Source organism: Phragmites australis, chromosome 2 (genome assembly GCF_958298935.1).
Source record: "Phragmites australis chromosome 2, lpPhrAust1.1, whole genome shotgun sequence".
Taxonomy (NCBI): Eukaryota; Viridiplantae; Streptophyta; class Magnoliopsida; order Poales; family Poaceae; genus Phragmites; species Phragmites australis.
The window spans coordinates 33136963-33161532 of NC_084922.1; the positions used below are offsets into that span (position 1 = coordinate 33136963).

Genomic DNA, 24570 nt, shown 5'->3' on the forward strand with positions numbered 1-24570 from the left:
TTTCCCGAACCAACTCAATAGATACAAGGTTGCCTAGAAATGCCATTATGAAAGAATTTTGGGGGGTTGGCCTTATCATACACATGTGCGGCGAACTGAGCAATTTAGAATATTCTACATTTGAAGAAACTGATAAAATGTTATGGCTGTACAGTTTCAGGAAGCTGAGTACTCCCGATCACAACAAAGTGAACAACAAATACAGGTAGCACCATTGTCTACCACTTCTTATATACAAAATTGAGCTGAATGTTTATCGAAGCAAATAACTAACAAGCTTATTCCTGCTCATTGTCCATTTCTTCTATCGGCAGACAATGCTGTTGTCTTGCAGATGGGGCATAAGTTCTTTACTGTCAGCCACTGCTTTACGCACTCCGCATGGTACCTGTGGCCACAATCAAGGGTTCCAATGCAATCTTTAACCTGGTACTCCTCCTGTGAGATGCATCGAGCAAACTTTCTTAGAACTATAGATTGGCGAATATGAAGTACACTGACACAAGTGTATAAAATGAGCTATGGAATCTCCGCCTTTATAAACTCAATCCATGTTTATGGCACTAAGCATCTATTTCCTTCTCACACATCTCGAATTCCTTCATCACTTGGCAAAGAAGCACAAGTGAAACGTACCAGCACGACAAAGACTATTCTGTGATACTACATCCCAGATGGTGATTATCATAGATCTTTCCATCACAGTTGTTAATGCTTATTTCACACTATATCAAGGACTACTGTTATGAAATTATTTGAGTGACTCGTGGGAGTCTGGATTTTATTATGTGCTCCTACAACATCGCATTACCTATTTTGATGCAGCATCGACAAATGCATAACTAATCATTATTTAAGCTACAACTGTAACTTCGATACATGAGTGTGATGTTCAGACCATGTGGAAGGCAAGTTGATGTTATCAGCATGCTTATATAAGTGCAACAGCTGTGATGTTCGAGTGAAACACGGGACATATATCTGCTTGGTGATTCATTGTTTTGAACAGCTGAAAATTTAGTTGTCAATAAAACAAAGTAACTAAATATAGTGAAAGAGAAGGACCTGGCATATTATGCAAGCATCATTCTCCAGAGAAGATTTAGATGACTGATCAGCCATGCTGGATGTTCCTGGCACATATAAGCTGGTCCTTAATTTGTTTAAAATGTGATTTTTTGTCAGACCAGTATTGACATCCCCAATCCGCTCTTCTAATGCTAAAAGCTCCTGTATAGAAACAAAAGAAGCGTGTCAGAAAAGAGCTAATGTGTAATTTACAGAAGGGACTGAATGAGCTGGCATTCAATACCTCATACGACATGCTGTCTATGTCTAGCCGCATATCTCTATGCTCATCTACAACATTTGACACCTCATACAATCTCGAAAAATCCATTATTGTGGAATGCTGCTAGGACAAACAAAGTAACCATATGAGCTACATGTGCAATTAACTATATAGTATTATATAGTATTAACAGCAGAAACAAGTTACATGCTGGTATACCAGCAAGGGTGTGCCATCTTATATGCATAATACTATGTAACATGGAAAACATATAACATATATTAGCAATAAAGGCGGATAGACAGAAAGCTAACTGCAAAAATAAAGTGAAGTGAAAAGTTACCTCAGGTGGCACAATCCTTATGTTCCGGTGGTTAACTGGATTTGCCAGGACCGGATGCTGTGGAGGCCCAAAAGTACGCTCAGAATTTGTGAAGAGAACTGGAATTTGTGGACCTAAGTGGAGACGGTTCCCTGAATAATTAACACCACCATGCAAGACACCGTTATTGTGGCATTGTTGGTAAGGGACTTGCATTTGAGTATGATCGAGGAGATTATGAGCTTGCATGCCATGCATCGCATGCTGATGAAAATAAGGTACAGGTCCTTGACAAACAGTTGAAGGGCCATTCTGATATTCATGAAAGCCTCCGTTTACCATTTCAGTGGCTCCTGAATGGGCAAATCTGCCTGCTGAAAGCAAAAGGTTTGAAATCACTGTACTGGTGAACTTACTTAGGTTTTGTAATTCTAACAAAAAAAAAAACTAATCCACTACTAATTCAGCAATGAGGTACACTTGGCATCAATTCTATATATATATCAATCTTGATAATTATTGTAGAAAAGATATATATTTTGAAGATGTTCCCATAGTCACAAACTGAAATTCGTTCCAGGAACCCCTTACTTACCTTGAACATTAGTAGTTGCACTGACGTAGGGAACTCCATCAGCAATACCATTTGCAGCCTGGAACATCCATGCATGGCCAATGTGAGTTGTTGGAAATGTATAGTTGCCACGCTGTGCTGATTCTCGGTGCACAGCCATTGAGCTGAACCCATTAGTTCCAGTTATGGAAGATCCTTCCGAGGATGGCCAACTGCTGTGGCTGTGATATTCTGATGGGTTGAACGGTACAACGTTAGGTGAAACATTTGATTCAAAATAAGGATCCCAAGGCCTAAGTGTAGGATTTTGTGGTGCATGAGAAGATGAGCTTGAGCTTGCAAATCCATTAACAAAATGATAACTTCCTGCAACTGCAGCATTTTTCCTTTTAATATGTCCTCTAGCACTTTCACTAACATCGTCATTTCTGCCACTCTCATCCATACTTCCTGGGACTTGGTTTAAAGGCAATGGTAAATTCCCCGATCCAAAGCTCTGACCATGAGAAGCATATCTGTTCATAGATGTTGACGACATGCAGGGATTGTACATAGTTGATGCAAAGACAAAACCAGAATCAACACCTAAATTCAGGGGTGAGTTATGAACAGGCTGATGCTGATGATTCATGTTCACATCATAGTAACTTCGCATATCAGAGAGACCAATGTTTGTCGTGTTTCCTACAACTCTGACAGCATGTTGCGCACCTTGATCGGATATGTCACCATTGCCTCCACGAGCTTGCCCTCTCTCAGATGCGAGATCAATTACTTGGGGAGTGCATACCATATTTCTAAATGCCATAACACCAATTATTATTTCCCTTAGCTTAAAGAAATAGCTAAGGCAAGCTAAGTCAACAACTATGCTTTATCATCACCTCTACCTGATATCACATTGAAAATGGGACAAAGTTAAATAAAGTTATTAGGCTCAAAATGTGACTTGCAATGTAACAAAGGTGTGAAGTTTAGAAATTTTCATGGTAAAGGGCATGAAAATTCTAATACTTACATGCTAAAAAGGTAATGTTATGGACAAGCTCAAGAGGATCGATGCAGGCAACTAGTAAAGTTGATACGTATATATAAAAAAAACAAGGTGTTGCACAGAACATAGACAGGTAAAGACGACCAGCTATAGTTAATTCACAAGGAACGGTGCTAATTAAATCTTACTCAAGTAACCTAGCACTACATAGTGTATATGCATAAATATTCAACAGATGCAGTCAGAGTTGAGGGTTGTCTCTGGACTTCAATAAATGCAGCAATCCATCATTCGTTTAGCATTGCATGACGTATCCAATAAGTCTCGAACCCAAGAGTAATGATTATTATATTATGTCAATGTAAAAGCCAAAAGAGAACCAAAATGATTTCTTGGCAAAAAAAAAAGCATTACTAAAAGACAGACCCATTATTTACACATCAACCAGAATGACATGAGATGTCAAAGTTCAGAGATAGTATAGCAGTCACTCTCATTGATCATCCCAAGCGTGTGATTCAAAGATGCAATAGTCACATGTAATGTATCACAATGAGCAGGAAAGATCTGACATCAATGACAAGGAACAATAATTACTGCTATCGTAAAGCACAACCGTGAGGAGAGGTGTATCATTAAAGGCAAGAAAATAATGCTTTTTAGTGAGGGCCAACAAGGACTACTGGTAGAGAGGAGCATCTGCACAGGCAACGAAAAGCACGCAAGTAAATGCAATCGACAAGGTGGACAGCTGTTCTAAAATCCTCGTATTATCAGCCAATTTTTGACGTGATCAGCCTAGTGAGAACCAATAGTTAATAATTTGACCAGCTTGATTTTTGGCTGCCTTAACCAAGTTAGATTAAAAAGGGGGCGATTGACTCCGCTAAAATAAAAATCCAATGGTGCCATGGGCGACAATCGTCCAAGGTATCTCAGCCATCAATGCTTTGCACACTGCACGGATATTAATAACTGATAGAATCGTGCTGCATGTGATGATGGACACCTCGTCTGCTCGGTTTTACCATGCCAATAAATAACTTCCGAATGGATAACTTCAATCACGGGCAATGTGGCTGTGATATCTTATCACCATTTCCAGGATGGATCCAATCCTCTTGAGGGTCCAATTGGGTCCACAAACAGTGATGTTTCCAGCTGCTTGCAATGCCAGTAGTCACAAGAGATCAAGTTGTTTCTCATTGTGAAACCTTGGTTCTTTGGATGGCAGTAGAATGCAAAAGAGTTAGCTTCAACGAAAACTAGGCAAAACCCCGCTGGTTTTCAGCCAGTTCCCAGCCAAGCAACCAACTCTCATCCACAATGTGTGCAGTCCAGCACCAGTCTGGTTTATGCTTGTGAACAGCAGAATAAGCACTTCCCACCTACTGTCTACTGCTGGTCGCTTAGTATTGGTTTTCTAAGTGCTGAGCATGCAAGGTAAAGTGAAGGTATGGAGCTCCTGAGAGGAGGGGGGAGACTGGCAAAGCCATGTTTACGCAAGTTGCATAATAAGCGAAAGAAGCCGGAACTATAATACATATAGATGATTGTAACAAAAATCATTTCCTTTTTGAAATGGAAACACCAAGACTTCAATCCAGCACCAATCAGTTCACTGATAACAACCAACGGGAAATATGCATTTCACACATACTATGGACCACTCTAGGGTTGGCTTTAAAATCAAAGGTGCCAGATAGAGCGAATGAACAGAACATTTGGAGGAAGAAGACAGATAAACATACATATTGTGTGGCGGCAAGGCTACTAGTGTAATAAGCAGCACAGATAATACATATAGATATAAATGATTACTCTTATCTGTATTAAACAGAGAAGGCAAGACATTATGAAAAGGTGAAACTGGGCGAGATCCTATAAAGCTTAGAAAGACACCTTGAAACCATATGGGGTAACTATGATTCGGAAATTTGATAGAAAATCTTGGTCCATGGCCGGTAGCTGTTTCTGGCCGGTTCCCAGAGGAACCAGCTTTATACCTGCTGGTTTATGTCTACAAGTTAAAATCACAACTAGTGGAAGTAATTATTTGGTGCTTTTTCTGTGGAGTAGGACAGAAGGTTGGAATTTTTTTATATGAAGCGGGATGCTCATCTGGAAGAGATAATGCTTTTCCTTCCCATGTCCAAATTCCAAAATTACTTGCCCTTGATAGCAACCCAACCAATCATGCATGCAACTACGGATGCATCATACAACACAAGAACTTCCACGATTCTCATAATCAAGCAAGACCACTATATGCATGCAGCCATGCAAAAAGTATTACTTCCTAAAGTTCACTAACAGTGCATAACATCTTTATGTAACCCGAAATTCAAACTTCCATTTGAGGTATGTTTAATTTGGTGGTTTACTGAACCCCGGCCAGGTCGGAGAAATCCAGTAAAACCGGTTCCTGGTGATTCCATGTTGGCCCAAAGTGGACGTCATTTTAGCAAGCTCTTTTTTTTTTTTTTGCAATTGCCTGTCAATTTGGTTTCTCTACGGCACATTTTCCATCGAGTGCCTCAATCAAATGATTACTGCTGGTGGCATTTGTAGAGCTGAGTATACAACTACAGGGGCAAAATACATCACAAATTAGTATCTGTTGAAGTTTTCACCGATTAACCTTTGGTCAGTTGCAACTTCATTGGTAAACTCAAGCACAAGCTAGTATTAACTCTTTATCTAAACGAGAACATGAGAAAAGTATGCAAACCATATAGGCATTTTGATCTCAGCCATGGGTCGATATTTTTTTAAATGCATGGAGTGCAGATAACAGTGGCAGTGTTAACATAATTTTCAATAGACAATCACCAGTTCAGATCTCTGCTTTCCAAGGCATTAAGCAATAATGTAGATGGTCTCGATTCCTTTCTCCAAAGCAACAAGAATGCTTCATTTATATCCTCCAGACTTCCACTCCACGAGAGCCTCTAATAGTCTTATTACTGCTACATGTTCCAGTCAACTCCGTGACCTGTCTTTCTTGTAAGACACCAAATTCCTCAAACTATTGTTCTTTTAATTGATTTCCACGTATTTCTTAAAATTCTAGACCAACAATGAGTAGCATTGACCATTCCAAACATAAATCCAGTGCCAGCAGAAATATTATCTAAAAATCCATTATACATAAAACCCTTTTCTTCATACAAGTTAGATAAACACTGCAAACTATTATTGAAAAATAAGAAATGATGCAGGAAACCACTTCTTCTGACTGAAACAGATCTTCAGAATTTTTTTTTTAAAAAATGCGACCTACATTTTGAGACAAAAGGCTAAGGTAACTAAAGAAACAGTGAATGCACCAGAAATTTAGAAATTGGAACAAATATAGCTATACCAGGCTAACTGCTCATAAATACCTTAAGTTTTAGCAGTTTTGAGCCTTACAATTAATGTCAACTGAATGCAATCAGATCATATATACTTTTTTTTTCATACATATAAGGTACATAAATATATATATATATATATATATATATATATATATATATATATATATATAGACATAAAACTGTTAGTATAAATTGAATATTTTCCTATTTGGATATGCAGAAATAAAATTAAGTTATCCAGGGTAAATAAAGAATATCATATGCCACCTGTACAGAAGTAAAAACTCGCTTGGCACATATCAGACCCAAAAAAGAGGAATGTTTCATGACAAACAGCAAATGTTTGCACATACACAAGCCACTGGCAAAATTTATGATGCCAAAAAAAAAAACAGCTTGTTGCATGGTTAAAGCCACATTCGACCATTCCACATTAGTTGTGATTGTTTCAGTCTCACCAAAAAAATTCAACAAACAGCTTGTTGTACGGTTAAATTCATCCACCCATTCCACACGAGTTGTGATTGTTTCAGTCACATTAAGTATTAATATAGGTTCCGCATAAGAAAACATCGCAACAAGACACTTATATAGTGTTGACAGCAAAATAGAGTGAATGAGATCAACAAATTTTCTTGACTTACGGATTTAAAATGGGACACTTGGGAATTGGGAAACTTCATATGCACATAACATGGTGGGAATTTAAAACTAGGAAAATAATAAAACGGCTTCGTAATATTTATTCTTTTAAAATTGATTGCATCACACCAATAAGCAAAATGCATGGAAGCTAATACTCCTGGAAAGTAGATGAAGACAATAAGCACACCAGCAATCACAGTCACCCCAGGTGGATGGAGAACAGTATAGTTGTTGTACTGTCCTATTAATGAATCTAATTGTTATACAGATCATCCTATACAAGAGTGGCTACAACTATTAATCCAATGCCAAATATATCAAGATAAAGGAAGCTACAACCAAAAGAGAGCCTGTAATTTATTGCAAATAAAATTTTTAGCATTTTGTGCTCATTGACCAATTAATCATGATTTCACTTCACAAAAAAAAAAGACATCTGTACATCAGTGACCATGTCCCTCAATAATCTAACAGTAGAGCCAAAATTACTCATATCCCTATTTAAACATTATGCAAACTAAAGCACCACCAAAGAAACTCAAAAACAAATGTTCATCCAAGTAAACGTTTGCATCAAAAAACAATTTGTGTTAAGAAAATATCCATGGTCAACTAAAAACTGTATTAAAAATGGTCATTGGAATCACAATTACCAGCAACGAACCAGAAACTCCATCCACATGAAATATTCTCACAGTGGTATCAGTGCAAAAACACAAATTTAAAAGTTCCAGGATATCAATATAATCCTATAGGTATGTCAATCATTTCCCTAATCCACTAGTTGTAACTTTTAGTCATGAAACAACAAGTGCAAACTTCAGCTTCACTTGCCAAAAGGCATCAGATTTCCAAACGACCAACCAAACAGCTACCCACCACACAAGAAAAGTTCACAACTGCAACATCCCAAACCCCACCAAGGACTCAACCACACCAAAATTTGCTGGCAAGTTTTTCCCATTCCGTTTATCATTAGTATTTTTCACCAAAGAAAGTTCACCTCCAACAAACTCACAATTAGCTCAGCATACCTGACCTGAACTAATAAGAGGTCCACATTTCTCAGCAAACTTCTCTGCACTAATCACATGCACTTCCATTTAAAATAGCATGCAGATACAAGATAAAAAGGTCATATTCCACGCACTAACCATGCACCTAAACGTAACGGATGCAGCCGCTTTAGCCCCCAAATGCCTACCAAAAACATCAATAATGCTAAAATGCCTAAGCAAAGTTTTCCTCGCCAATAAACGCACATGCACATAAAGCAGAAGATAACAGGCGAAGACAACACTTTCTAAAGTTTAGCCACAAACCAGAGACGGAAAAGACCACCCACAATCCCGAGCTGAACTAACCGAATGCCCATACACTGGCATCCTTACACAGTTATACTCTCACAGTCGCACCTCTCCGTTCCAATTACTGACGATATTCGCAGGCAGTACCGTACGGAGCACTCAAATCGCACGCTCCCCCGAATCCAATTCCTTCCCCGCACTTCGCCGACGGGCGCATGGCCGCCTCCCAGACAGATACCTTCGCGCCCACCCAAGGCAATCGAGCCCGAGCAAATCGCGAGGGAAAAAAACCGGGAGAAAATGCGGGGAATTCGCAGATCGTCACCTCGGGCAGCACGCGATCCGATCGGCGAAGCGGGGAGGGAGCCGGCCGGCCGGCGGAATCTGTGGGGGGCGTCTCGCCTCGGGAATCGCGTGCGAGGGTGGGGAGAGGAGCGATCGCCCACCGCGGTGGGGCGAGCGGAGGGCGATCGGCGGGTGGGGGAAGGGGATCGGGGGGAGAAGCTGGCACCGGGAGGGAGGGGAGCGTATTTATAAGCTCGACAAGCTTTTTTTAGAGGGAGGAGAAGAATGGTAGAGAGAGAAGGGAGAGAAGAGGAGAGGAGCAAGAGGCTCTGCTTTCTATCATTTGCTGGCTCTTTTTTATCCTTCGGGTTCTCTTTTAATCCTTTTTTTATGTGTGTGAGAGAGAAAGGGAGGAGAGAGAGAGTGTGTGTGACGCCGATTTACTATTTGTTTCTTGTGTGATCTTGTGTGGAAAGGAACTCCGTGAGCTTCGTGTGTGCCGTGTTGCGAACTCTTCATTTTCAGACTATGCGTTGTTGCTCACCGTTATTTTAGAGAGTTTATTGCTCTTGCTTGCTATTGTTGTCGCTGCTCCGAATCTTTATTTGAGTTTGTTGTAAAGTGTGATCGATGGTAATGGCTTGTTTTCAGCTAGCGTTGTTTTTTCTTTCATCGCAATTTTTGGAAGCAATGAGGTTACAGAAGTGACTTACGCGAGAGGGCGGTTACCTTGAACATCTGAAAATTGATTAATTTGCATTGGGCTAGGCAAGGTGGTTTCCTGACTCTTGCATTTGTGTCGCTTGCTTGTAAAATATAAGAGCAAGCAAATGATCAATTTGTTATATAGTATTCATGTATATGTCTACTTGTTTAACTGGTTGTTCATTCATTGGTCAAATTCCTAAAAACTTCCGAAGTGATTAAGCGTACTTTAGTTAGGTTTGTAGTTAGGAGAATTGCTCCATGTCTACCAAACCTTGTAGACACTTAGGTGATGTTTAGTCATTGAGGCCTCGACGAGTTTCTTTCCAGACTCCTTTCTTCTGCATTTACCGTAAGAAAAGCCGTTTAGATTCACCCTTTGTTGGTCAAAGTGATCCATTTAATGCTGAGAGTAGTAAAAAAGACAGGGCATAAACGATATAACAAGTAATCCTTTTCTCTCAACGATAGAGTAGGTAGTTTTAGGTTGTTATGATTATTCCAGCAGGCCCATGTGATTAGTGACTGCCTATCATTACTTATTGGTTTATAGTATTACATTACCCCACTCCCATCTGCTTTAATAAGGTTGAACTACCACAACGTCCACGCTTTGCTGTGGGTTCTTGAGTGATGTTTACCCCTCATCAACAATTCTGGGCTGTTGATATTTTCTGAAGGATGGCACACATGGAAATGTGTATTTATGAAAAGGGGGATTTTCATGAAAAGATGTGCACGGTTTCATTAACTTTCACATTTCAACAAAAAAAGTTTCCATCTAATTTTGAATACTTTATTTGAGTTTGATCTGATAGTTATAATTTTAGAGACAACGCAGGTTTGCATGGATTCCAAATAGAAGTAAAATTAAGAATAATGAAGGATAGAATGGAAGCATTCTACACTGTCTTATAGGGTAAAGTGCAATATAAAACTACTTTCTTTGGTTGTAAATGTAGGTTGTTTTAGCCTCCTCAACTATTCTCTAAATATAAGTCATTCTCGAACTTCTATGTACTTTTTTTTCTCTTGTTTTCATCTTGCTCTTGTTTAATAAATACTACTACTCTCACAAATGAATGAATTATCTTTTCCAATACAGAATAAATGAAAGACAATAAGTTCATTTGATCTACTTTCTTAATCCTTGTGTACAAGTCTAAAATGACTTACATTTGTAATCGGAGGGAGTATAAGTTATGCAGGAAAATGTTAAGTGGAAACCACCCCTTTAGTGGGATCGTGAAACACACCTGCCCTCTCCCCACAAAAAAACGTGTTTACAAATTTCAAAAAAATCAAAAAAATCATACATGTAAAGGAGATGGTGATGTACAAGAATATTAAATTTTAATACCAAATTCAACTTCATTTTTTAATCTTACAAACAAGTCGAGTTTGGCCTTAAAATTTTTATGCTTGACCACTCCCTCTACATGTATGGGTTCTTTTGAGAATTTTTCAAAACTTCTAGACATGCTCTTTGAAGGGGTTTTCACACTTCCATGGAAGGGGTGGTTTGCACTAAATATTTCCCCAATCATACATTCTCGATGAAAATCATTAATAATTTGAGTTCACGGCATTAATTTTGTTTCTACAAAAAAAGATATTAGAATTTGGGCAGTATTCTACTGTATATAAAGATAATAATTGTCAAAATATTTTGAATCCTAATCCATTTGATGTATGCAAATGCAATAACATTCACTATCCGGTTTTCATTTTCATCCATACTAGGTAAGATCCATCTTGTGTTTGTAGTAGAATTATTTGAAGTGTCTTAATGGTATGTAGGTTTTTTTTTTTGTTTTACAAAGCTTCCCAAATGTACCGGTTCTCATTGTGCTAGGGAGTGATCCCTAACAATGAATCTGGGATATACCGGATGACGAGCGTCTTGATTTACATTTCTTACGTGTGTGTATCGAACGAACTCAAGAACACAAGAATTTATCCAAGTTCAGACCTTTAGTGGAACAATAGTCATGTGTCCTATGTATTTTCTTAATTGGATGAACTTGTTACATAATGTATCTTGTACCTCTTCTTGAACCCTCCTCCTCCCTTTATATAGGAGGAACAAGCGGAATATATACAAATAGATTGTGACAAACACCGTGACAGACCTACCCCTAGCCTATCATGACGTCGGATAGGCATGCTCGCTCTGCTCTGGTCGTTTTGCACATCATGTCCCATCATCGAACGTCGTCACGCTTACTGACCTAGCCATCACGTAACATTAAATGCTACGGAACAGGTCACTGCTCCACCACGCCTACCCATGACCTCGCTCGTCGAAAGGGAGTGCCTGAGCAAGAAAAACACTCGAGTGGATGACATTAATTACGTCCTGACAGGTTATGTGAATACCTGCCCTGCGACCAGCCCTATGCTAGTCGCAGGATCTCCATCTACGACCAGGGGTTGGTCGTATGAGCCTTGATCTGGTCGCGCGATGAGTCTGTGGTCTTGAAAATATCTATTGTCAGATGACATTTGGCAGTGTGGGGTCCACCTTGTAGGGCACCCCTTATCTATTACATCGATAGTAGCCCCTAAGCTCCATCGTGGATGGGGCGAACTAATTGTTTTTTAGTGGTAGACCATGGTCTTTGTGCGATGAGTGGTCGTGGTCAGGCTAGTCGCGCCACTTGGATCCTAGGTGAAGGCATGTTAGCCCTGGGGAGTGTTCTTTGACATAGCCCATTTTTGTGGTCGACTCAGGAAACCACATCCTGATAGGAGGTTAAATGTCCACAGAGAGAGAACATGGGAGAGAGAAATATTAATTGCCATCAGATCTGAGGGAATTTTGGGTTGCCCACGCGCGGCCTTTCGAATTTCGAGCGGATCGGATCCCACGGTAGTTGAGATACCGTGTTGGCCCTTTAAATTGGAGTGTCTATGGCTCCCCATGAATCCTTTCTTCACCCCCCCTAGCCTCCAAGATTTCGCACTTAGAGTCATTCGTCTCCTTCTCCGTTCTTGCCCTTGCAACATGACGTCAGGTGGCCCAGACTTGCGCTTGTCCTTCTTCGTGTCCTTCCAACCGACCCCTTGGAAGAGGCAGGATGGTCAGAGTTGGCTACGGCTTCGCGTCGATCTGGCGCTCTCGAGCCTCAGCAACCTGCACGCACTTGTCTGCGAGCTTGAAGAGCTCAGTGGTACTCCGGACTTCCTTGGTGGCCAGCTTTTCGACCATCTTCTAGTCTCTGACCCCCCCCCCTTCGGAACGCTATTACCATGGACTCGCGTGTCATATTTGGAATGATATTGTAGCATTCGGTGAAACGTTGGATGTAGTCTCACAGGGACTCACCCTGTCGCTGCCTGACTTGGTACATATCATCTTCGACTCATGGTTGGGCGTAGGTTCCCTATAAGTTAGCGATAAACTGGTCGCATAAGTCTTTCAAGGAATGAACCGACCCCGCGGGGGAGGTTCATGAGCCATGACTGAGGCGAACCAATCAGGATGGTCAGAAAATAGTTAACCATGACCTTCCCATCGCCTCCCGTGGCTTGCACCATGGTGATGTAGATCTGCAGGAACTCCTCCGGGTTGATCGAGCCATCGTATTTTTTGGCTAGGATTGGCTGAAACTTGTCCGGCTAGTGCACCTCTTGCAGCCGGGCAGGGAAAGTGTTACACCCTATCCCATAATGGGGAGCCGCTCGCCAATGGGTCGCTCCACGCGACTGGGGAGATAGCTGACAGTCTTTAGGCCCTGGTGAGGGGACGGAGGAGCCCAACATCCCCCTGCGAGGGGAAGGTGAGTGGCTTGGCTGCTTGCCCTTTTCCTGCTCTCGTCGGGTGCGGTCCTCCTATTTCCAAGTGGCCCTCTGGCCCTGGATTATGTCGCAAAGGTCACGGTGGCGAAGCAAGTCGCGTAGGTCTACAGGTGGACTGTCCTGATATGGTGAGGGTATCCTTGTACTCCCTGTTACTAAGGGAGAATAGGTTCCCTCCAGCCACAGAGTCCACTACGAAACCTGCCGATCACCACCTCGGCCACTCCTTGTGGTGAATGGGGTGGCGGTTGCCACTGCATGGTGCTGGACAGTCTCTACCAAGAGGGTGAGATCGCGTAACCATGGTGCTACCAGTGAACTCTCCAGTACCGTCACCGGTAGGTGGCTAAGAAGTACTCACGTAGTCTGCAGGTTCTATACGACGGTCATGGTATCGTAGTCAAGCAGCTGACCACGGAGCGTTGAGACATCATAAGGGGGGGAGCCCTCGGCGCTCGTGTTCCGCATGCGGCGTGATGTCCTTGAAGACGCCGCCGCAAAGGTCTCAACCTCAGGTAGTCACTCCTTCGGGTTGCGCTGTAGTTGCTAGTGCAATATAAGACCACCTTCATGCCTAGCATCGGGTTGGTTTCCCTCTTGCCCTAGGGCCTGGGGCTCACCTCCAGTTCCCGTTACATGAGCGTCTCTTCTACCCCTGGCTACATGGTCCACCATGCAAACTTCACATTTGGTCTTGGAATTCTCTAACTCTGTCTTGGTGTCCCATGCTTGGAGCACACCAGGCTCATCTGGGTCGTTCCACATGATGAAAACCTCGCAACGATCGGGTTCCTCGAACTGGGACTCTACGGTTGTCATGAATTCGGACATGGGTAGCCCAGCCGTAGTCTCCAAATTTGAAGAAAACACGAAAAACGTGCCCTTACCTAAAACGCCAACTGTCGGAGGTGATCCCTGACAATGAATCCGTGGTATATCGGACAACGGATGCGTTGGTCTACATTTCTTGAGGGTGTGTATGGAACGAACTTAAGAACACAAGGATTTATCTAGGTTTGGACCTCCTGTGTGATAATAGCCCTATGTCCTGCGTATTTTTTTATGAATGGAATGAACTTGTTATAGAATGTATCACATGTCTCTTCTCAAACCCTCCTCCTCCCTTTATATAGTAAGGAAAAGAGAAATGTATACAAACAGGCCATGCCAAATGCCGCAGCAGACCTACCCCTGACGAAGCCAACTACCTCTAGCCCATCATGACATTAGATAGGCATGCACGCTCTGTTCTAGTCGTCCTACATGTTCTGTCCCATCACCGAATACCGTCATGCTCACCGGTCTGGCTATCTCGTAGCATTTAATGTTACAGTATGGGTCACTGCTCCACCACGCCTGTCCACAACCTTGCTCGCCGAAAGGAAGTGCTTGGGACGAAAACACTCAAGTGGATGGCATTAAATGTGTCCTGGTCGCGCGATAAGTCCAGGGGGCCTGTTGCACGAGCCCTGACTTGGTCGCGCGATAAGTCCGTGGTTTTGAAAATATCTACTGTCGGCTGATATTTGGTGGTGTGGAGCCCGTCTTATGGGGCATCCCTTATATATTACATCGACACATTGTTTGAAATGTTCTACTCCTTTGCAGGTCTATCCTAGGGACCCCTTTAGAACAAAACAAAAAATAGAGAAATTTTAAAGGAGTTGAATCATGTGGGGAAAAATTCGTACATAAGTTTTTGGAATTAAGCAATGAACCTCTAGAATTCCTATAAAATTCTTATGGAATAGCTTATTCCATTGGAACTTCGGAGGATCTCTAATATGAGGTCCAATCTCCACAAAAAAATTCATTGTGTATATCTCTCTCATCTTATTCTAGTATTTTTATTTCATCTAAACGGTCATTCCTGTAGTTTTATGTGTTTTTTTCATTCTACAGGACTCAAGATGCCTTTTCTTTTGCAAGTATAAGTCAAACATATTTACACAAGCACACCACACTCATGAGTCAAGCCACATACGCCCACATAGGTAGGTCCTAGTGCATGTCTAAATTAGATTTGATGCCTAACCTCATGTAGGGCGGATATGCCCTTTACCATTATATGCACCTATGTGTATATATACCATAATTGCTCGAAACATAATCTCTAGAAAATGTGAACATTTATGTTGAGTTTGGGGCTCCAACCCTGATGGGCTATAAGGACCCTACTTAAGATCTAGGCTTAATCCACTTAGGATTCAAAGAGCTAGGACTCTTTTATCACGCATTTTTCTATTTTTATGTTTTGAGAACCGCATGTTCTAAAGATGCGCTAGATTGTATGACCTGAGTTTGTAACCACATATCTCAAGGAGTAGCGCGTCCCCATGGTTCTATAATGATGGTAAAAAGAAAAGAATAAACGAAAATTGAAGAGCAAACAAAATGGAGATGTGCCGCCACTCCGCTTGTTGTAATTTCCCTATCCCGTGTCGAGTGTCACTCCTGGCTGATGAATGACGATAACGTGCCAGCCGCACCTCCGCAGGCTTCACAAATCACGACTACCACCCAGCAGTCCAGCACGGAATTACAGCAAGAACGTCCAAAAAGCGCCCCACTCGTCCGCTGTGTCGCGGTGTCCCGTCACATGGCCGCCGGCCCGTCTCGCACAGTCGCGCGACAGAGACCAGCCGCTGCTGGCGACCAACCTGCCGTTCGCCGTTGCTAAGGAAACAAAATCCATCTCATGGTGCCAGTCACATGGCTTCCGTTAGTGCATATTAAATTAGTTTTAAAGCCATGCCACGGTGGCACACCGGCAATCAAAGGGACATAACCCAAACAAATTACCTGGCTTATTGATGATAACCAAGCTTTTAAATCGTGATTTTGGCGGCTTCATGGCATGATCCCAGAAAAGCTACATAAGCTATCGCGACATCTATCCTTCATCGTGTTTTAGTATTAACTAATACAAATATTAATAATTTTACATTTATAGTTCATGTTTGACAAAATTATTAAGAATAGTACGAAGGTATTAAATATAATATAATAAGACTATAAGTTGTAATATTTTTTAACAAATTACTTAATCGGTAAGAAATATAACTGCTAGAATGTTGAAAAAAAGAGCATAATACGGTGTCTTGCTAGGTTTTAGCTTATAAGAAATGTTCTTTGGCCTTCTAGCGAAGCCAGACTTCAAATTTGACTTGATTTTTGGGTTTTATGGGTAGGGAAAAATGTAAAATCCTCAAAAGTCACTTGGATTTTGACTTCCCCCAGAAGTTATTTTGTTGCAAAAAATCCCTAAAAGTTCGGCTTTGTTGCAAAAACACCCTTAAAAATTCAAAAAAAATTAAAAAATCACAAAAATTCTAAAAAACTAGGGACAATTCTAAGACCTTTTGTGAATGTTTTTTTCAAAAATAATATTATTTGCATCATATTTCATGGAGAGGAAGTTTGAAAAAAAAGAAAAACATGCAACTCATTTATTAATTCAAGTTAAATGCATAGTTAATTATTTACTAATCCAAAAATTATGAAACAAAATTTTTTAGTCTTCTTACATGATCCTCTATCTTCTAAAATTACATAAAATTTTGAAATAGTTATTGTAACGTGCAGGATTGAGTAAATGTGTTCCAGATAGATTAATTCATAACTAATCCATAACACCCTAAAATTAGTGAAACCACTTTTATTAGTTTACCTAAACAATTATTTGTGTAGGCAAAATAATGGTAGATATGACAAAGTTAAAATAACATGAGTTAATAAATGAGGTGCATATTTTTCTTTTTTTTCCAAACTTCCTCTCCATGAAATATGATTCAAAAGATATTATTTTTGAAAAAAAAATCACAGAAGGTCTTAGAATTGTATCTGGTTTTTTTAGAATTTTTTTGTGTTTTTTGTTTTAATTTTTAGGGGGTTTTGCAACAAAGCCAAATTTTTGGTAGTTTTTTTTTCAATAAAACAACTTTTGACAGAAGTCAAAATCCAAATGACTTTTAGGGGAATTTTGCATTTTTTTCCCTTATGAGTATGTATGTAGGATAGCGGAGCTATCTTTAGCTACTAGCTATGCCAAATATCACAGCTATTTATGGAAATAGAGTTTGTAGCTCATATAGCAAAAGATTGGCCCCTCGCTTTGCGTTTGAGGTCCAAGACAGCTATTGCGCAGCTATAGATAACTATGTGTTGGCTTGCGCCGAACAAGGCAGCCAAAACATCTGAGATGAGATTGACTTACCACCATAATTAGATCAGCTGAGGGCACAAGCGAACAAAAAAGTTTCTGAAGTCCGAGTCACTTGATTTTGCCCCTCAGAAGTTGACGAATCTCAAAAGTGATTTTGCTGATTTTGCGCCTCCGAATCACTTGAAAATCCAATGAAATGTAGTTAATGCCTTGAAGTCCCAGGAGGAGAATAGAAGTCGGTAGGCACTGTTGGTAGAGGCAATTAAGCTCGGGAAGGTTGAGTTTGTTCGTTGTTCTAGGACCAAAATTGGGTAGCACGTCACTTAGCTAATCATGCTTGTGAGGAGGTAACAGTCGTTGTGTGGTTTGGCCAGTTCCTCCTTTTGTATCGCATCTATATGATGCCGAGTTTAACCCGTTTTGAATTAATAAAGACTTAACCTTTCTTCAAAAAATTAAAAAAGAAGAGTCACTTTTTTTTTTTATAAAAAACGGAGTTCCATTTAAACACAAATAATTCTACAAAGGTGAAAATCACCCTAGGAAGAATACTGCAATACCTCAACTACTAGGCATTGTTGATCATAAAGGAGATTGTTACACATGAAAGAATCACTTGAAAATCGCATAGCGGAGGTAAGGTCGAAAGTGACCAAGAACTGTGACTGTCACGATAAACTCGAGTAACAAAGGTTAGGATATGTTTGGTTAAGTACTTCAGCGTGCCACGACTAAGGTTAGGCATAAGCTGTAAATGTGGCATGCCTAACTTTTTGGAACAGTTAAGTTGTTTAGTTAGTTACCAAGAATTAGCGAATTAGCAGAGTTGTGGCAAATTAGATAAGGCTATTGTTTGGATGACTACCACGAGATGTGTCACAAGTTTGGCAAAGATATATGGCAACTATTTGGTTTGTAGCCAAACCTAGATACAACCATTTTAATGTATGAAGGCAATACTAAAAGTCCTTATTAACCCTCCTCCTGCACCCCAAGTGCCACAACTTGGTGACCCACATGCTGTATTGTGGCAGAAGCTAGAGGCATTGACAATTGCTACTACTGATAAGATCAGTGTTGGTCAATACTTGCCATGTCCTGAGAATGAAGGCATTTGTTGTTTCCTATCTTCGGCTAGTGACACAACTTTGGAGACTTTGGTGTATCAATTCTTGTGCAAGCAGGATGCCTGCCATTGATAAGCCATATTGCATACTCTATGGTATTTTGCTGCTCTCTTTGGTATTTGTTTGAACTTCTTTTGCTAATGTGTCAGAGTAATTACCAAATAGAAAAGAATCACCAAACAGGAGCAAGTTGGATGCACATACCTCAGGGGAGGAGGGAGGGGTTGCACTGCGAGGATAGCAATGGGGATTAGAAGGGGAAAAAGAGAAAAGAAAATAGAATGTAGTTGGATGCACATACCTTAGGAGAAGAGAGAGGGGATGCACTGCAAGCACTATCCAAACATGGTGTTGGTGGAGGAGCATATCTAGAGGGGGATTTGGAGAGTGAGATGGATTTATAGGATGGAGAATGAGAGGGATACGGAACCAGGAGAGAAACAAGCAAACACATTTCTCCACACTCCTAAATATCTCCAGGTTAGCATTAAATCAAAAACTTCAACTCAGAGCACATCCTACAGAAAACGTGAACACCGGATATTCCGGTGTGTTCTGCTCCTGAATACCAGACCATCCGGTGAGTGTAACACAATCTGTTCCAGGAAAATTTTGCTCTCTGCCAGAAAAGATACCGTGATAGCTTCCGATGATCTCATGTCCATCACCGGATAATCTGATGTGTGCTAAACCACAGAACCACCCTTTTGCAACCCCTCTGCAACAAAAGGTCTAGTGCATTCTTCGATGTTCACAATCTCAGCACCGGACTATCTGGCGTACATAATCAAACTTGGCGCCAAAAAATCTCCTCTCTGTAGAAAATACTTTGGCGCTCTCAAAGTCCATCACTGGACCATCCGGTGTTTGCTTTCATTTTTACTTCAGCACTGAAAATACACTGGTGTTACCCTCCAGTGTAGCAACCACACTCAACGGACCTTCTGGAGTAATGATCTCCAATTTCACTCGAAAAATTACTCTCTGCAAGATATAGTCTGGCGAGTATACATTGCCCACATCGGAACTTCCGGTGTGTGTAATTTTTCTGTGCACAGAGAAGAATTTACCAATTCTAAACACCGTCAACTCGAGTTAGACATGAACAAGAATAAGCATCCACAAACACATGCTTACCAAGTTCAAGATACATCAACGGTTGTCAATGCCTCATCATATGCAAACCAAGGCACTTCTCCACTTTATTTTTCAATCTCCCCCTTGATGAGTGCATCGACAACCCTCAAGGCACAAATGTTTGAGATAGAAGAAGTGAAGCACATCCATGTGACCAAAAAATCAAGAAAGAGCAAACACAAATCACTTGGAACAAGATAGATTGCAAAAGGCCAAAGATAGGTAAAGACAAGCCAAAACCTCAAAAAAGCAAGAAAAGCTCAAAAACTCAAAAACAAATGCTCCCCCTTGATGAATGCACATTTTTTATTTTTCTTTTAGATTTGTTGCAAATTTTCTCATTTCTCCTTCTTTGTAGCATATTCTCTTCTTTCTGCAAATGCTCTCCCCCTTTGGCAATACAAACATCAAAGATAAAATATTATGCAATGCATGAACATGCAATCCTAGTGAGTTTTCACAAGTATACCACAAAGCATTTGCAAGTACTAGAAATGTCAAAAGGGCTCCGAAAAGATGTCAAAAGGGCTCCGAAAAGGTAAGGATGTAGCTCACAATTGCACAGAGGCTTAAAAGAGACTGTGACACAAGAACATGAAGCTTGACAAGCTAAACCTGAAGAGTTGGTTAGCGCATTTAATTTCACATAGCCGAATCATATGCAAGATGACCACCACATAAGCATCCACTCGTGTCGAGACAATACAAGCATTAAGAAGTAGTCAACTTCAATCTCAAACTAGAGAAACAAGCATTCATGACAATAGACTTTGTAAACACTCACATATGAAACTAAGACTTAATTAGATCAAGTGATTAAAACAAAATTGATCATTTAGGTATATTTCTTTCATTTTTTTATTCTCAAGTTGACTCTTATCCAAGCAAAATGTCACGCGACTGGGTACGATAAACACCTTGAGGCTTCAAGACAACCGTATTGGATCAGATACTTGAATTCACCAGATTATTCACATTTTCACAGCGAAGCAAGTTTTCACATGATCAAGTCAAGTAGTGTCTTTGCGACACAAGAAACACATGTCTCCCCAAGTTTCTATCAAGAGCTAAACATTTGACAAAGATAGAAAATATACTGCAATATTCCTTAATCCATAATCTTGAACCAAGAAGCCTAGAGCAAGATATCCATCAAGCTAGCCTTAACATAAGTATTGACTAAGCCAAATCAATTACGAACATGGTAATCAAGAATGTAGCATTTCATAGTCTACATGATTCATAAAATTGCCAAATTTCATCTTAAGGAAAGCTAGCTTGCTTGAAATATATTATGTCAAAACATCAAGAAGAGCCTAAGATTAAAAGCTTGCTCCACACTACTCAACTTAGTCCAAATTCAATTCTAGCAACTGAAAATGCTACAGACATATAAGTCAAAGCTCAACTACTATGATTATCTTACATAATAAAATGTAATGCAAATGCAACAAAAATAAGATATGCAAGGACAACTCCCTCTCACACAATGCCATAGGCATGGCACACATCAAGCTCTCCTCTAAAATAGACAAATCTTGTAGCATCTAGAGGCTTGGTGAATATATCGACTAGCTGGTATTGGTTATCTATGTAGCTCAGCTCAATATCTCCCTTTTCATTATGGTATCTCAGAAAGTGAAATCTCACATCTATATGTTTGGTTCTAGAATGCTAAACTGGGTTGTTGGCTAAGTTGATAGCACTAGTACTGTCACACATAAGTGGCACACTCTTGAAATTCAACCTAAAATCCCTCAAAGTAGTAACTATCCACAAAATCTACGAACAACAGCTAGCAGCAGCTACATATATAGTTTCAGCAGTAAACTACGCAACACTAGACTGTTTGCAAGAAAACCAACACAAGAGAAGTACCCAAGAAGTGACAAATACCAGATGTACTTTTCCTGTCAATTCTACAACCAGCAAAATTCGCATCCAAAAAACCTTGAAGAGGAAGCAGAAAACCAAAGCCCATACTCGAGAGTGTGCTAGAGATATCTCAGAATGCGTTTCACCGCTTAGCGATGAGACGTCCTTGGTGAACCCTGGAAGCAAGCACACAAGTAGACGACGAAGTAGATGTCAGGTTTTGTCGTCGTCAAGTACATGAGAGAGCTGATCATGCTCTTGTACTCCCGCTGGTCCACCTCCTCACCATCTTCATCTGGATCAAGCACAGTCAAAGCAGCCATCGGTGTTGCTAAGGGCTTCACATCACTCATGTCGAACTTCTTCACCAAATCCTTAGTGTACTTCGTCTGGTGGACGAATGTTTGAGCTCGCCCATCATCGACATCTCAAACTACCTGCTCATAGTTTCTGCAAACTTGCTACAAGTGTATAAGAAGAGCGACAAAAAATGATATCATCCACATATATCTAAACAAGTAAGACATAATTGCTATGCCTGAGAGTGAACAAAGTTTTATCAGTTGACCCCATCACATACCCATGCTCTAGAAAAAAGACCTAAGCCTATCATACCAAGCTCTATGTGCCTGCTTAAGCCCATACAAAGCATTTTAAGTTTGTAAAGTCTATGTGGGTATTTGGGATGGTCAAAACCTAGGGATTGCCTAACATAGATCTCTTCTTAAATGAAACCATTTAGGAAAGCACACTTGACATCCATTTGATACAACTTGAAACCCTTGGATGTCACAAATGTAACAAGAATCCTAATGTCTTCTAGCCTAGCTATGGGTGCAAAGGTCTCTCCAAAGTCTATCCCCTCAACCTGAATGAAACCCTGAGCCACTAGTCTAGCATTGTTTCTCACTACAGACCCATACTCCCCCTATTTATTTTTGAAAACCTATTTTGTGTCTATGGTGTGTACATTAGGGGGTGGATCTACAAGAACCCAAACTTGATTTCTTTCAAAATTTTCAATCTCTTCATGCATGGCATTGACCTAACTCGAGTCAGATAAAGCATGTCCAACATAATGGGGCTCAAAAGAAGCAACGAATGCAGAATCAGTAAAATAAGCATGAGAAGCGGTCTTGGACCTCGTTACCCTTTCATCAAGATCTTCAATCATCAGGTGTGGAGGGTGTCACCGCTGAATGTGTTGAGAGGCCTCACACCTAGAGGTGAACTCACACTCAACCTGTGCTGATGCAGGATCGAGAGCAGTTGAAGTGGAAATAGGCACTGCAGGACCCTCTGCTGGAATAGAAGAAGCAGGTGCGAGCTCTAAAGCAGGTGTGGTCAAGGGAAGTAGTGAATCACCCTCGTCCTCACCAAGAGCTGATAGGTTGTCATCTACAAAGATGCTCTCGCTCATCTCCTGATCATCTGCACACTCAAAGATAGAACTAGCACAGGGGGTTGATTCATGAAAGGTCACATCACTGGACTCTATGATGATGTTAGTGTCAAGATTAAAGACCCCGTAAGAATGACCATGAACAGAATACCACAAGAAAATGCCATCGAAAGAACATGACTCAAACTTGTCAAGGTTGCCACGCTTTAGGATGAAGCAATGACAACCGAAAACTCTCAATTGTGAAACCTTCGGCTTCCTCCCAAAGCGCAACTCATAAGAAGTCAAAATTAAGATCGAGCTCAAGAAAATCCAATTGAAGATGTAGCATGTTGTGCTAATGGCCTTAGCCCAAAACCTCCTAAGAGTCCTATGCTCATCGAGCATCGTCCTAGCCATCTCCACCAAAGTGTGACTCTTCCTCTCAACCACGTCATTCTGTTGTGGAACGTGTGAGGCAGAAAATTGATGCTCAATGCCATGATAATGATAAAAAGCATCAAAGAGATAGTTCTTGAACTCGATGGCATTATCACTGCGAATTTCTTTCAATGCACTAGGGAGTTCTTTGAACAATCTTAAAGCTAAACTTTAAAAGTGTGAGAACACTTCATCCTTGCTTACAAGAAAGAAGACCCAAGAGTAGCGAGAGAAGTCATCAACAGTGACAAGAACATACCACTTCCTACCCACCGAACGAACCCAAGAAGGACCAACAGTGTCCATATGAAGAAGTTCTCTCGATTACTCAGTCATCACCAGATTGACTGGTGGGTGAGAGACAGCATCTTACCATGCCGACAATGAGCACAAATAAGATTCTTCTCAAACTTAAGCTTGAGCAATCCTCAGATCAAGCCTAGGGCACTCAAACGAGTAAGAAAATTAAAGCTCATGTGCCTTAGTCTCCTATGTCACATCTAAAACTCAAAAGAAGGTTAAGCAATCAAGCAACGAGAAGAACCAATAGAATAAAAAAAATCAGCTCAAAAACTCTCCCAACTCGAGAAATCATGCAAATCAAAGTGCTAGAAGAATCGAGAACTCGAGAAGTATCGCGTTTGAAATGCACTTCCAAATCCTCATCCTTCAACTCACGCATAACTTTCTTAAGTAACATATACTATCTAACGAGAGCATCATTCAATGTATTAACTTGGATGGAAAGTTAGTCGTAGTAAGGCAATAGCTCAGAAGGATCCAGCTCGGGGTTGTTGTCATCGTTGTTGTCGTCTTCAATGAAGCAGAGGCCAATGAAGTCATTGGTGTTCTCCTTGTTCTTTGCTTGCAGTTCATCCTCCTCTGAGCTCTTCTCATCGCTAGAAGAAGTGCCGATGTCCCTAAGAGATGTCATGAACACCCTATAAGCTACCTTGACCGCCTTCTTGGCCATCTTGTTGTAGTTCTTCTTGAAAAAGGGTTTCTTGTTCTTGTTGTAGTCGTGGTCGGCGTCCACCCTCTTCTTGAGCTTGGTCAGTCCGACCTGAAGTGGATAGTGTCACCACACTCAAAGCAGGCACGAAAATCATCCCTCCTCCGGTCTCGGTGATTATTGTAGAAGCGGGCGAACTTCTTCACGAT

General features: G+C 40.8%; 1 protein-coding gene across 4 annotated transcripts; it reads right to left on the minus strand.

Annotated features, from left to right (window-relative positions):
- On the minus strand, positions 1-9129 carry LOC133908439 (probable E3 ubiquitin-protein ligase ZFP1). 4 transcript variants are annotated; one of them, XM_062350465.1, is made up of 8 exons: positions 8818-9129; positions 3651-3748; positions 3206-3234; positions 2209-3077; positions 1635-1987; positions 1313-1411; positions 1066-1230; positions 1-438 (listed from the first exon to the last, which is right to left on the minus strand). In XM_062350465.1, exons 4-8 carry the CDS (start codon positions 2993-2995, stop codon positions 289-291), a joined length of 1554 nt encoding a protein of 517 aa, XP_062206449.1. In that variant the 5' UTR covers positions 2996-3077; positions 3206-3234; positions 3651-3748; positions 8818-9129; the 3' UTR covers positions 1-288. The 4 variants fall into 4 exon arrangements, with proteins under 4 accessions (XP_062206449.1, XP_062206452.1, XP_062206448.1 ...); XM_062350468.1 differs by lacking the exons at positions 3206-3234; positions 3651-3748 and having other exon boundaries at positions 1635-1984; XM_062350464.1 differs by lacking the exons at positions 3206-3234; positions 3651-3748.
- Positions 9130-24570: the final 15441 nt, after the last annotated feature.